Below are 14,794 nucleotides of genomic sequence, written 5' to 3'. Positions count from 1 at the left end.
CATGGTAACCAGCTGTGTTTGGCCCTGTTTTCACCATTTTAGACAACATCCTTTTTGTTCTGCTTGTGATTACCCTGAGTATCTCGTCAATCACTCTCACAGGCTCTGCTCCCTCGTCCTCAGTCTTCATCATGTGATGATGATGATGATGATGATGATGATGATGATGATGATGATGATGATGATGATGATTATTATATATATATATATGATGAGTATTTGTGTGGAATTTCTTTCCTGGGGCCTGTCCATCACTGCTGTACCTAACTCTACCCCTAGAGGGACTCCTTGCTCCATCCTTCTGTCAGACTCTCCCACTCCATCCAGGCTGAATCTCTCTCTCTCTCTCTCTTTCTGCAGCTGTCCCTCCTATGTCTCCCGCCCTTCCTCTACTCCACTACATCTCAGAGGCAAATTTGGTACTTTTACTCCACTACAATTATTTGAAAACTTTAGTTACTGGTTACTTTAGATTTTGATTATTATTACAAAACATACATTTTGCGACGCGTGAGCTTCAGCGCATGAGATCGGCTATTTTCAAAATATTTGTTCGACATTTTATACATTTTGAACTTGTGAAATGAGACATTCTGCATAATGAGTACTTTCTACTTTTGGTACTTTAAGTACATTTTGATTCCTATACTTTTGTACTTTTACTCAAGTACATTTTGAATTCTGGTCTTTTACTTGTAACATAGTAGCCTACTTCTACATTGCAGTATTGATACTTTTACCTAAGAAAATAATTTGAGTGCTTTTTCCAACACTAGTGTGTGCGTGCGTGCTTGCGTGCACAGCATGTCTGCATGCTTTTATCCATACCTCTCTTCGATGATGATGTCTGGCTTCCACAGCCATTCAGTGGGGACAGAAATCTCCTCAATTCCACAGAACTTAGAGGGGTCCCAGGATATGTGCTCATTATCCCACATCTGCAGTAGAAGGATAATTAAATCAGGAATCATTTTAAAGTCATAATGTGTAACTTTTTCAATTATAAGCTTTCACTGGTATATTTACCCATGAAATACATGTGTTTTTGACAACTTTTCTAAACACTACAATCAACCACTTATATGTGCTGTTGTCTGCCCCTGACACTCACAGGCACCAGAAATGTACCAGAAATGTATTTATTTATTTTACACCTAAATACCGTATTCTGTATTTTGGAAACAAACAAACAATCATTCAATCAATCAATTTTCCACCCTGCAGCGAGGATATCTAACCAGTGCTCACCATTTGAATCCACATGCTTGAAACCAGTTTCAGGTCTTTCTCCACCTATGAGGAAACACACACAAGATGAGGATTTCCCAGCTGACAATCACAACTCATACCTGAAAACTAACTAACAAGCAGTGGTGGAAAGTAACTAAGTACATTTACTTAAGTACTGTACTATTTTGTAAGTACAATTTTGAGGTATTTGTACTTTACTTGAGTATTTCCAATTTCTTCTAATTACTTCTACTCCACTACATCTCGGATCCAAAAATTGTACTTTTACTTTACTACATTTATTTGAAAACTTTGGTTACTAGTTACTTTGCAGATTTAGATTATTATTACAAAACACAACAGCTTGTAGATCTGCTATTTTCAAAAGATGAAAACTTGAAATGGGACATTCTGCATAATGAATACTTTGTACTTAAAACTGTATTTTCATACCAATACTTCTGTACTTTTATTCTCAAGTAAAATTTGAATTCCGGACTTTCACTTGTAACAGAGTATTTCTACATTGCAGTATTGATACTTTTACTTTAAGTAAAACATTTGATTACCTTTTCCACCACTGGTAAGAAGAGCGATTGTAAATAAGTAGACGCAAACTAAAATGCACAGTACAGATGAGGTTCACATGCACACATACAGTATAGAGCAGTGGTTCTCAAAGTGGGGTCCGGGGACCACGAGGGGGTCCTTGAGTGGGTTCAAGGGGGTCATTTTAACTACTGTATCCGTGTTTTATACAAGATATAAATAGCAGATATACACGCTCACAGCGTGTCACTTTGTGCCCTGCTGCGAGCTTGTACTGTATAAACACACATCTTCTCTTCTGGAGGTCCCTGGCACAAAACATTTTCAGATGGGGGTCCGTGGCCAAATATAAATCAATTTAGGGGTCCTTGACATAAAACAGTGACTGGTGTAAAGATCTGAATGCAAACAAATAAATAATACAGTATATCATGGCTCCCTGGTTGCCCAGCCAGTTACTGTGAACATAGCCGATCTGCAAGCCCAACAGCCCCAAAAATATATTTTTTTAAATAATAATTTTACTGTCATCTGGGGACCCCCCAAAAAATTCATGTGGGGACCCACCCACAGGTTGAGACCCATTGAACTATGGACTCCCAATTTGAGGCATGTCGTTAGGCAAACATTCTCACATTATAGCAACAAAATTGCAGTTCTACCAGCTCACAATGTCATATGACGAAGTATAAAATATCATCAGAGACCTGGGGTTACAAATTGGGTATAGAGCTTACTTTGCTAATACACTGATCACATATAACTGCATCATGCCGGACTGGATTTACACCTTCCGACATGTGTGTGGCACAGAACTGACTCTTTCTTACATGACTTACTATTGTCATTGTCCAATGTTACTCTGCAGCTTAACCCAACACGACCGGGAACGCATCTGTGTCATTTTAGATGTCTTTGGGCTATTTAAAAATAGCAGATCTACAAGCTCGTAGTGCGGCACTTGTAGATCTGCTATATTTTTTCAAATCGTGAAAATGTGTGCGAATCTTTGAATATATATGTTTTCTTTTTAAGCGAACATCTTTTACTCAAATCTTTGCTTCTAGGGATTCTACAAATGTCTTCTGAATTAAATTTCTTTTTTGTTTTCTTACTTTCTGAACAGTACCAGCTGCTGTATGCTCATGCAACTTCTGCATTGAAGTATTGATACTTTTACTTAAGTAAAACAGTTGAGTACTTTTTCCACCACTGACAAAAACACATTTCACCCACAGTTTTTTACACCTTAATAAACCTGTAATGTGACAATAAACAAGATTCAGATTTGTAGAGCAGAAACACGATGTTTCACTTACCACGTCTAGAATAGCGGTGAGCGCCACGAGCATCCACACCACGGTGGGCTGTGTGTGGTTGAGGACGGGCCGTGTGGCCGTGTACAGCCTGTTGTCTGCTCTCATGTCCAGGTGTTCTACCACAGCATGGAGACTACAGGCCTGTTTACCTGAAACCACTGATGGAAGAAGCACTCACATGTTTTTACTTAAGTAAAAGTATCAATGCCCTATTGTAGAAATAGTCTGTTACAAGTACAAGTTCGGTATTCAAAATTTACTCGAGTAAAAGTACAAAAGTATTGGCATCAAAATGTACTTAAAGTACCAAAAGTACTCATTATGCAAAAGGTTTCACCGTTTCACAAGTTTTCAAATGTATAGATTGCATACAAATCTTTTTAAAATAGCAGCTCTACAAGCTCACAATGCGTCACATCGCATCACACGCTTAAGCGCCGCCAAGGCATGCAACTGAATGCTCCACTCCCTTTCTCCTGTATAACGGAAGTGAACGAGGAAGCTGATGAAGCTGATGAAGCTGATGAAGCTGACGCAGTTGTCTGACCGGCCCCTGATTGGCCACGGCCCTCACTGCGTAAAGACCTTTATGTTTCAAATGAAAGAGAATGCAGGCTCTATGCACAGCGGCCATATTGGAAAGAAATTGGGCCTCTTCCTTACAACCTTCACAGGCTGTTGCCAATGATACTAATTATGGCTCTGTTCCATTCTGGTCAAACAGAGTCAGGGTGTTGACTCAATAGACCATATTCACACGGCGGCCATGTTTCTATGAAGTCAATGAAAGTTGCCACCCCGGGTGGCGGCACTTTCAATGTTAAATTCCAATATGGCCGCCGTGTGAATATGGTCTATGGAAACACTTTGCTACACCAGTGGGTCTCAAAGTGTGGTCCAGGGACCCTCATGGTTCCCTGAGCGGTTTCCAAATGCTCCCTTACGGGTGTGTGACTTTGAGAGTGTACAAACCAAATGGACCCTTACGGGTCCATTTGGTTCTGTCCATTTGTACACTTTCAGAGTTTGAGGGTCCTTGAAATTAAAACTTTTGAGAACCACTGTGCTACACTAACTAAATGGAACAGAGCCTTGATCAGTATAGTTTAGTTTAGTCATGTTTATTTTGAAAATGTTAATGAAAACAGACAAAGAAATACACTTGAACTAAATATCAGTTTTCTATTAAAAAAATTAACGAGAAAAATAGAGCAAGTAATCTAAACATATCCAAAAGGAGTGAGTAAAACTTATAAACTCCCAACCCTTTTATCTGTAATTAAATAATTACTCGCCGACTTCCGTGCTTCGAATTATACTACTATTATACTACTACTAGGCCTACTACTACTACTAGTGTTTCCATTGAGTCAACACCCTGACTCTGTTTGACCAGAATGGAACAGAGCCTTCATTAGTATCATTGGTAACACCTGCGAAGGAAGTAAGGAAGAGGCCCAATTTCTTTCCAATATGGCTGCTGTGCATAGAGCCTAATATATTGAGCCTAGGATATTTTTTTTTACCCCCAACATACTCCTCTGTTGACTGTTATTGAACACAATTGTACTCACCTTGTCCTGCTGTTGGATCCAGGTGATGGGGAGGGGTCAGGGTTGGCATCATGGTTGTCGTGGCTGCAGTTAATGATACTGAGCCTGGCACCATGCAGGGACATGTGGTTCAGTATGTACACCAGGGACATGCTTGGACAGCTTGTATGAGTTGATTGCATTTTGACAAGAAGAGCTAAATGTGAAGGTAACAGGAAGAGTGGGCACTAAGGAAGAGTGGGCACCTCGAGGTCAAATTGGATATTTTTGGGCGGTGAAACCGCCCCTATAAGTGAGATTTGGAAAAATGTACATTTTCCTGCGCTGTGATCTGGGCCCAGGAAATTAGTAGAATTATCCTGCGCTGTGATTGGCCAATCACAATCTATTCAGGACTGTGATTGGCCAGTGTCACATGACACATGTGCATAGCCCTATATAAGCAACCATAACTTGAAAAAAACCAAATATTTGTTTTTTTCAAGTTATGGTTTCGTCCATCATAAAGAGTGTTTCAATAAATGTATTTATCTTTTGTACATGATTGGTTGACTCCATTCAGTATTGTGATTAGCTAGCAAGACACCGCCCACTTCACACGGGGTGTGATTTTTTCCCTAAATACAATATTTGTAAAATGCTCTTAAGTAATGTAAAGTATACATAATAAGAACATGATTGAACATTTGACTATTAAGTATTGTCAAATATGTGGCTTGCGAGCTTGTAGATCTCCTATTTTTGGCCGAACGTTAATTCACATCCATGATCGGGACGCTAGGGTGTGGTTAACCCATTAAAACCTGGAAGCATCTGTGTCATTTTAGATTTTAAAGGTAGGGTAAGTGATATTTTTTTTTATTCTATTCTTTTTTTCTTGGTTAAAAAGGTTAAAGTACTATATTCTGATAGTAATCGTTGCTACAGAGTGTTTGTTCGGGCCCAGGGGTCTCTCCAGCTCTTTAATAAACACAATATAGTACATGTTCAGGTAGGTGAAAACATTTAAGCCAATCAGCAGAGAGCACTGAAAATGCATTTTCTGTTTAATAAAGAGCTGGAGAGACAAGGAGACTCCTTTTACTGAACAAACACTCTATAGCAATGAGTACTATCACAATATAGAGCTATTTAACACTGTTACTGAACAAACACTACTTAATGATTACTATCACAATATAGAGCTATTTAACACTTATTTTAACCAAAGAAAATCACTTACCCTACCTTTAATAATACAGTAGCAACATACGTTTTTCAGAAAACTCTTAGGATTTACAACAATGGATTAGAACAGTGGTTCTCACAAATAGATATACAAGCTACTGTACATCTGCTATTTTTGAACATTTTTGAAAAATCTTGAAAGTGTTTGAAAAAAACACAAATCTCTCTTCTGGGGGTCCTTGGCACAAAACATTATCAGATGGGGGTCCGAGGCCAAATACACATGAATTTAGAAATGATTTAGAATTGTTGTTTTTGTAGAATGGGCCTCAGGTCTTCATGGGTTAAAACACTTTCCAAACTTCAATTCCTCAAGAAAATGTTTCCCTCTTGTTATGATTAAGACACGATGCAGAATGCAGTGATATTTGGACAGCTAGTGTTCATTGTTTGTTCAATCTATAATCCAACCCAAAGGGTGTACATATGTCCGTGACCATGAGCTATTATGACTTGACCACATATCTCATTTAATATTCCATTTACCATATGAGGACAAAATATGAAACTAGTTAGTAACAATTGTGTTGCAGATTAAACTTTTTCATAGATTTCATGGATAGCTTCTTTGACCATCATCAGTGTTGTGTAGATTAATTTGATTGAGTTTGTTTGTTTGTTTGTTTATTTCAGACATTTAATCACTGAAACCCTCGTTTAGTAAACTGGACATTTGGCTCTGTACTTTGTTTACTCCTTTTTCTCTCTACGCCAAGCTCTTTGTAACTTGAATTGTCTTGTCATGTACGTTTTCCCACTCCGGTCCCCAGCGTTGACCCGTACGTTTCCCTCCCACCAGGCCGTCAACCCCCCTCCCAAAAAATATTTTTTCCAGTGTGGGATGTCTGTTATCATATATCAGTGAAATATCAATAGACCGTATCCTGAATTCACAACACCTCTGAACAAAGCAGACCATGATAAACTGGAAGGATTTTTGTTATTGTAGCTACTTATCCAATAAACAGTCTAGGTCTCCGCCAAGGCCAGGGTGACTAGCCAGGGCCAGTGGCGGCCTTTCCTGTGTTTCACCCGTTTCAATTGAAACGGGCCCCCAACCTCAGGGGACCCCCCCCCCCAAAAATAAATAAATATATATATATATATATATATATATATAGATATATATTTCTTTTTTGACTCGCATCCCAGTCCGGGGCCCGCCTCTGGCTGGCCGACGTCCAAGAATTTCATGCAAGAAGAGGATGTAGATCTGATTGAATCAGGCCTCAGCTCAAGTGAATCATGTGAGTGAGTTGTTTTAGCTGTCTGTCCATGGTGGAAGTGCAGATAGCCTAATTAATTTAGTTCGAAAATGCATCATTATGGATTGTGGAAGCAAACCAACTTCAGTCCACAAATTATTTTTTAATAAAAACAATTTAAAAAACGGGCTCCCAGATCATTAAGGCCGCCCCTGGCCAGGGCCTGCACGCTTTGGAAGTCAGTCATAATATAGCCAATCTGAATGGAATATTATTTTTTATTAGATTTTTTGGTTAAAATAAATATGTATGAGAAGTTGAAAAAAAAGTGTGTTTTGAATAAAACACAAAAACTCTAGTCGGGTACAAATTGCTGGGGCATATATGGGGAGTTGCAGCATGATCCAAGGAATCCAGGGGATTTATTTTAATAGGCTATAGGCCAAAACATGAAGTGCACTGTTATAGCGCCACCATGAGGCTGATTTGAAAAATAAAGTTTCATGGCAATGAGACATGATTCATGTTTTATGGCAAAACGGATACAGAGAGTACGCAGCGTGACGCATTGTGAGCTTGTAGATCGGCTATCTTCAGCAAAGTGATTTGCTGTGGAGGGGAAAAAAGAGCAGACCAAGTACAGAGCCGACCCCGGTCAGCTTAGTGTACTAAGGATAGAGGGTTTGAGTGGTTAAAAAGTGCTTATTTTCTATCAATTGCACCTGCCATTAGCACCATGAAGCCTTGAATTCATGGAGATCTTTTAGTTTTTGTCGCATTCCTAAGCCAATAATTCGATGACCGGGTGGCTGCTCAGTAACTCTTTGAGTCTCTTTGAGCGTCCTACCGGATAGACTCCACCGGACGGTCATCGCCGGTCATCAAATTATTGGCTTAGGAATGCGACAAAAACTAAAAAAAAATTCAAGCGTTCATGGGGCGTTATGTGTGAGTGATAGAAAATACGTATTTTTTGGTGTGAACTACTCCTTTAAATCTTTCCTCTGTCTTCACTGACAAATAATCTAGATTCTAGATTCTAGATTAATAAATGCAAAGGTGATTTATTTGATAAAGCTACAGTAGACTAGAGCTATCATCACATCACTATGTTTGGGACATAGTTTTAGCACGCATACAAGCTAAACAGAATACAGGAATTCACAGTGCATGCATACAGTACATTAGTTTCTACATCTCGTCTCTGTCGGGTGGAAACCTCATATGTCCAAAACTGTTACTTTTCAGGATTCAAATTCAAAAGCATCAAAAGTAGCAGATCTACAAGCTCGAAGCGCGTCGAGAGCTTGTAGATCTGCTACTTTTGTGTGACACTGTAGCATGATCAAGTCGGGTAAAAATGTGCGATAAAACACAACAAGTTAGAATATGGAGACATGAGGTTTCTGCCCGACAGAGATGATATGTGTCTTACCTGTGAAGATGAGCAGGAAAAGTAAATGAACAAGCATTGTGAGTAACAGTGATTCTCCTCCTCTGGGCTGTAGCCTGCATGTAAACTGAGTTGCTATGTTTATCAATCAGCAGTTTCAAGTCCCAGCCCTGATTCCCAAAAGAGGAGGAAGAGGGCAAAATGCATGACAGTCATCATTTAATCATCATGGTCAGTGTAATAATGTATGAAAACAGAGGCCACGCCCTCAGTGGTAACAGACTGTGATGCTGTATGTCTGGGAGGGAATTAAGACACATTATAGAGACAGCTGTGTTCTTGCCAAATATCGATAAGCCCAGTGGTGTAAAGTAACTAAGTACATTTACTCAAGTACTGTACTTAAGTAAAAAAAAATTAGGTATTTTTTTACTTTACTTTATTTCCAATTTTCAGTACTTTTACTTCTACTCCACTACATCTCAGAGTCAAATGTTGTACTTTTACTCCACTACAATTATTTGAACACTTTAGTTACTAGTTACTTTGTAAATTTTTATTATTATCACAAAACAAACATTAACCACTTCAGTCCTATATACATTTCGGCGATTTGAAAATAGCCGATCTACAAGCTCACATTGTGAGCTTGTAGATCAGCTATTTTCAAACTATCTTATTTTTTTCAAACTTGTGAAATGGGACATTCTGCACAATGAGTACTTTTACTTTTGGTACATTACAAGTACATTTTTATACCAATACTTTTGTACTTTTACTCAAGTACATTTTGAATTTTGGACTTTTACCTGTAACAGAGCTATTTCTGCATTGCATTATTGATACTTTTACTTAGAGAAATTTAGTACTTTTTCCACCACTGGACAAGCCTCAGCAGCAGTAATGTGTCCATTATGGTCACATTGTCAAAAGTGTGTTTGTTTCATGGTTAGTTTTTTTTTTGGTCTTTAGTTCAATCCAATGCCTTGTCAGGAATGCCCTTGTGCAAGAGGCTGATTCTATGATCACACCTTTATGGGAAGGGAAAGAGGGGGGGGGGGGGGTTAATACCCTGAAACACTGGATAACAATTAATAATACATTACAGCACTAAGTAATACAGAATACATGTACATTAGAACATACAATGCCTCCTGAGTTACAGAACGAAGGTGCCTTAAAAGCATGGAAGAATGGATATTATGAAATGCAGGGTCCTGATTTGGGGGTTTGAGAATAAAGGTCACCTTAATCTAACAGTAGGCTATAGAGCAACTTGAAACTGAGCATTATTGAACACTGTGTCAGCTTTCAGTTGAATCCTGTGGTCATCTCTCTCTCTCTCTCTCTCTCTCTCTCTCTCTCTCTCTCTCTCTCTCTCTCTCTCTCTCTCTCTCTCTCTCTCGCTCTATCTCTCTCGCATTGTCTCTCTCTGTGCTGTGTTTGTGTTTCTGGGCATGGGTATGGACCGTGTGTGTGTGTGTGTGTGTGTGTGTGTGTGTGTGTGTGTGTGTGTGTGTGTGTGTGTGTGTGTGTGTGTGTGTGTGTGTGTGTGTGTGTGTGTGTGTGTGTGTGTGTGTGTGTGTGTGTGTGTGTGTGTGTTTCTTCCCTCTCCCCTGTGTGCCGCATCTCCCGCTTTTTTTGTTTATGTTTTGTTCTATTTCTGGTGGTTCTCAAGACGACCAGAGCAGCTCCACTTCATCATCTGAGCCGCTCTGCAACATCCAGACAACATTCAACATTGTCTACCGTACAGTGTGGATGCACCAGCGAACATGTTGAACAAACTGCCCTTTAAGCTTGGTACAGAGCCCCTAAAGCAGGGGTCTTCAACAGGGGGTCCGGGACCCCTAGGGGGTCCTCAGAGTTACTACACAGGGGGCGCCAAATCTTTGTGTGATAGGAACTTTTTTTGGTACATTAACCACTTTAAACCTATAGCATCCCTATTCTGAGGGGAACATTAGCCAAAAATAGCAGATCTACAAGCTTACTTGTGAGCTTGTAGATCTGCTATTTTCGTCAAAGAGGTTTTTGGTGTAGGAGAAAAATTTGCAAGTTTTACAAGTACAATGTATTGACTGTTTAAAGGGATATTTGCCTTAATTTTTTTATTTGTCATTTTATCGTCTACTCAGGCTTTTGGGAGCACCCCGGACAGTTTTTAAGTTGCTTGATTCAGTGTTTTTTTTTTAACTTTTTTCATTTTCCCCAAAAAATATTAAAACTAAATGAAAAAAGTAATTGAAAGAACGCGTTCTCCTCACGTATTAGAAGGACAATATTAGTCACCAGACACAAGGACGGGTGTTTCTGATTAATCTAACATGGTTAAAATGGAGTTTGAAGTTATAATGGGTTTGTATAGGAAGGGGGCGTGTCTGATAAAATGAATATCAAATATCTAAATACTGAATCAAGCATCTTAAAAACTATCTGGGGGGCTCCCAAAAGCCTGAGTAGACGATAAAATGACACAATTTTTTTTTTAAAGTGAAATATCCCTTAAAGTGGTTAACTGTCTGAAAATACATTTTAACATGAATCCAACACTGATGATATGGTAGGCTACTGTCAGACAAGTCTATGAGGCTTGCTACAGTATGAAATCTATGAAAACGTTTATTAATCTGAAACATATTTTTATACAATATGTATAGTGGACGTCCCTGCTTCATCTCTCTCTCACCTAAGGGGTCCTTGGACTGAAAAACGTTGAAGACCCCTGTCCTAAAGGGACATAGTGTTGTTATCGTCTTAAGTCGTAGGAACATCATTATGTTGTGGCCACGACTTAGACGCAGTGAGTACTCACATATTGTTTTACTTAAGTAAAAGTATCGATACCGCAATGTAGATATACTCTACAAGTAGAAGTCCCGTATTGAAAATGTACTTGAGTAAAAGTACAAAAGTATCGGCATCAAAATATACTTAAAAGTACCAAAAGTAGAAGTACTAATTGTGCAGAATGTCCCATTTCACACAATGTATTAAAAATCTTTTGAAAATAGCAGATCTACAAGCTCACAATGCCTTGCATCGTGACACATTGTGATAACAATCAAAATCTACAAAGTAACTAGTAACTAGCTTTCATATGCACGCATAGTTTTATTTGATGGCCTTTGTGCCCTCAAAAAGAGTTGTCTACACCAAAGGCCATGTGGCCTTTTGCCCCTAAAACCATGGCATTCCAGGCCTGGTATATATACTCAAGTAAATACTCAAGTATTCAAAAGTACAAATATTATAAGCGACTTTGGGCTTTTTTTCATAGCTTGTAAATATTGGTAATACGTTGCGTTTGTTTGGGGCCTGTTTCTAAAGTGTAGTTGCTTACTTACTTTCTGATGTTGTTTAACCTAGTTGTCAGAAGGAGCGAGTGCATTTTCCGGCAGCGGCTGCTGCCGCGGAACTGCCGTGGAACTGCCGTGGAACTGCCGTGGAACTGCCGGTGGAGGAGCGGCAACTGCCGGCAGTGACTGCCGGCGGTGGAGCGGCAGCTGCCGGCGGAGCAGCGGAACTGCCGCGGAACTGCCGGTGGAGGAGCGGCAGTCAACTTCTTTTTTCCGCCGATAAAGTATAGTTTTGGACCATGACGGAGGCGCGCCGACTCAGTAGACCTTGAGGCCAAGGAGTCGCGCCCGAGCACCTCCAGGCGCGAGTGCCCGCGACGACCGGCCGATGGTCTACTAGTGGACTAAGCGCCGTCCGAGTTATGTACCGATAGGCACAGAATCGTAAATAATATTGGTGGGGACTGCGTTACACAAACGCAGCACACTCCCAAAGCTGGCGCCGCCGGCAGCTCCGCGGCAGCTCCGCGGCAGCTCCGCGGCAGCTCCGCGGCAGCAGCCGCTGCCGGAAAATGCACTCGCTGTCCCTCCTAGTTGTTCTCAAATATGTTCATGTTTCACCGTGCAATGCAAGTCAATGAGGAGAACGTTGTTTTGGGGGGAATATCAATTCATACTCAACATAGCAACTGTTGACAATATCTCCCCAATATTTGGAGTTACATATCTCTCTCTCTCTCTCTCTCTCTCTCTCTCTCTCTCTCTCTCTCTCTCTCTCTCTCTCTCTCTCTCTCTCTCTCTCTCTCTCTCCATTCATAATAAACGTTGAAATCAAAACATGCACATTCTTTAAGGGCTGGAGAAAATATATTTATTACTGCCGAGCACGTTGTAATGGATCACACTTCAAAAACATATAGAAACACATCCACGCGTCCCCCACCCTACTAAGTGGTGAACATGAGCAAACATATAGATGATGTTACACTGAACTGTGTGACCTATTTTGAGACCTAATCTATTGGTTCTGGGGTTGCCCATTTACATTTTGTTAACCCTATTTTATACTTATCTGATCTACAAGCTCATAATGTGTCATATTGTTTGTTTCTAGATCTGGTATTTTCGAAAAAATCTTGAACTATTTTGGGGGGGAAATTCGGAATACGTTTAAAAATGTTTGACAATACAAATCTTCTCTTAGGGGGTCCCTGGCACAATACATTTTCTGTTGGGGGTCCGCAGAACTTCTTCCACCCAGATCGGACCCAGACCGCCCAGGCCAAACACAGGATCAGAAGCTTTTGCAGGGAATAATGAAGGAGATCTTAGGTCCAAAAAACACATCTCTGAAAAAGACACACAGACAATAAAGATAAGAAAGACCATTGATTCTTAACCTGTTGCATTTCAAGGACCCCCAGTTTGATATGTGTTAAAGCTACATAACCCCTTCTGATACGATTTTTATCCCTAGATAAAAGCGTTGCTCACAGCTTTTATTGTGCGTGCAGGTTTGTGCACGGCTGCGTAAAGTATTCAATCAATCAATAGATCAGCTGTTTTTCGGTGCATGACACTGGCACGCACCTGAGTGTGTAAATCATGTTAAACTCCAATGCCAACCCCTAAACCTAACCTTTAAATGTCTAATCCTAAACCTAACCCCAACCTGAATCTTATCCTAATTGTTAACGTATCTCTAAAAAAATGTTTTTTTACCGTAAAACTTTTTTTTTTCGAGTGAGCACCGGGAAAACGGTCCTCATAATAATTATTAACGGTCCTCATAATTCTCAAATTCTACTATACTTGCATACACACACACACACACAGACACACAGACACAGACACAGACACACACACACACACAGACACACACAGACACAGACACACACACACACACACACACACACACACACAGACACAGACACAGACACACACACAGACACACACACACACACACACACACACACACACACACACACACACACACACACACACACACACACACACACACACACAGCACCTGGGACAGCAGAGCAGTTCGTAGAGGTTACAGTAGCAGATGACATCACAGCCGTTTCCTTCCCAGTAGTGGTTGCGCAGAGAGCTGACCGGTCTGATCACGACCTCTGACCCCCCGCTGGCCACGCTGTGACAGTCCCTGTCCCTCACTGCCTATAGCAAGAGAGGTGGACAAAGTGTGTATACTAAAGCTCTGGTTCTTTCAAAGTGGGGTCCGAGGACCCCTAGGGGTCCTTGGGAGGTATACCGCAAAATGAGTTAATCATTTGAACCACTTTAACCATTTCTACGTTGGCTACATATTTTCATGTCAAGGACCCCCAAATTAATATGTATTTGTCCGCAAACCTGAACACATTTGGTGCCAGCAGGGACACCCCATACAAGATGTATTAAAATGTTTCAATACTATTGTTATATTGTGTGCACGCTCACACAAGCCACGCAAGTGCACGTGCACACATTGACTCTCTGAATGAATGTTATTAACCAACCACGCCCATACATGCATGCGCACACATGCACCCAGAAATTCTGAATGAATATGTTACTAATTTCTGCTTTGATGCATTCATAAATATGATAATTCAACTAGAAAAAGTGCTCCTCGGAGCACAGGTCCCCGCCAGGTCAGGTAGGTTATTGTGGCCTCCTGGTGGCGCTATAACAGGCCAATCTGAAATTGATTGATTGATTGATGTACTTTATTTAGTAAGACATGAGAACAACAGTACATGGAAGTACAAATTCACAATACAAGGTCCACTAAACTGGAAGACTCATTAAGCACTGAGCTTGTTTAAGATGAGATCCCCATGCACACAAATCATGATGACATATAAGAGACAGACAGATACACACTACTATACAAAACGTCATACAATCAGCTTACAGGTTACTATGAAGAGTGAAAAATATGTACAAGAGAAGAAAACAAATGGGGTGGGGGGGGTAGGTTAAAGGTCATTACACACCGGTGATTATGCGAATA

At 40.3% G+C, this 14,794-nt stretch overlaps 1 protein-coding gene across 1 annotated transcript in view; it reads right to left on the bottom strand.

The window, feature by feature from the left end:
* Nucleotides 1–4,803, bottom strand: part of LOC308075404 (5-hydroxytryptamine receptor 3A-like) — a gene marked incomplete at both ends in the record, with an annotated part of 12,604 nt that extends 7,801 nt beyond the window's left edge. The window contains 5 exons of the mRNA XM_080415267.1: nt 829–938; nt 1,249–1,293; nt 3,099–3,247; nt 3,515–3,651; nt 4,673–4,803. Coding sequence (XP_080271393.1) covers nt 829–938; nt 1,249–1,293; nt 3,099–3,247; nt 3,515–3,651; nt 4,673–4,803 — 572 coding nt within the window. The remainder of the gene's footprint in view (nt 1–828; nt 939–1,248; nt 1,294–3,098; nt 3,248–3,514; nt 3,652–4,672) is intronic.
* Between the last annotated feature and the right edge of the window lie 9,991 nt (nt 4,804–14,794).

This window comes from Gymnoscopelus braueri (genome assembly GCF_963280865.1).
Source record: "Gymnoscopelus braueri genome assembly, chromosome: 2".
In the NCBI taxonomy this organism is placed as follows: Eukaryota; Metazoa; Chordata; class Actinopteri; order Myctophiformes; family Myctophidae; genus Gymnoscopelus; species Gymnoscopelus braueri.
The sequence above is the reverse complement of the archived record's forward strand: the minus strand, read 5'-3'. Positions and strand labels throughout refer to the sequence as shown.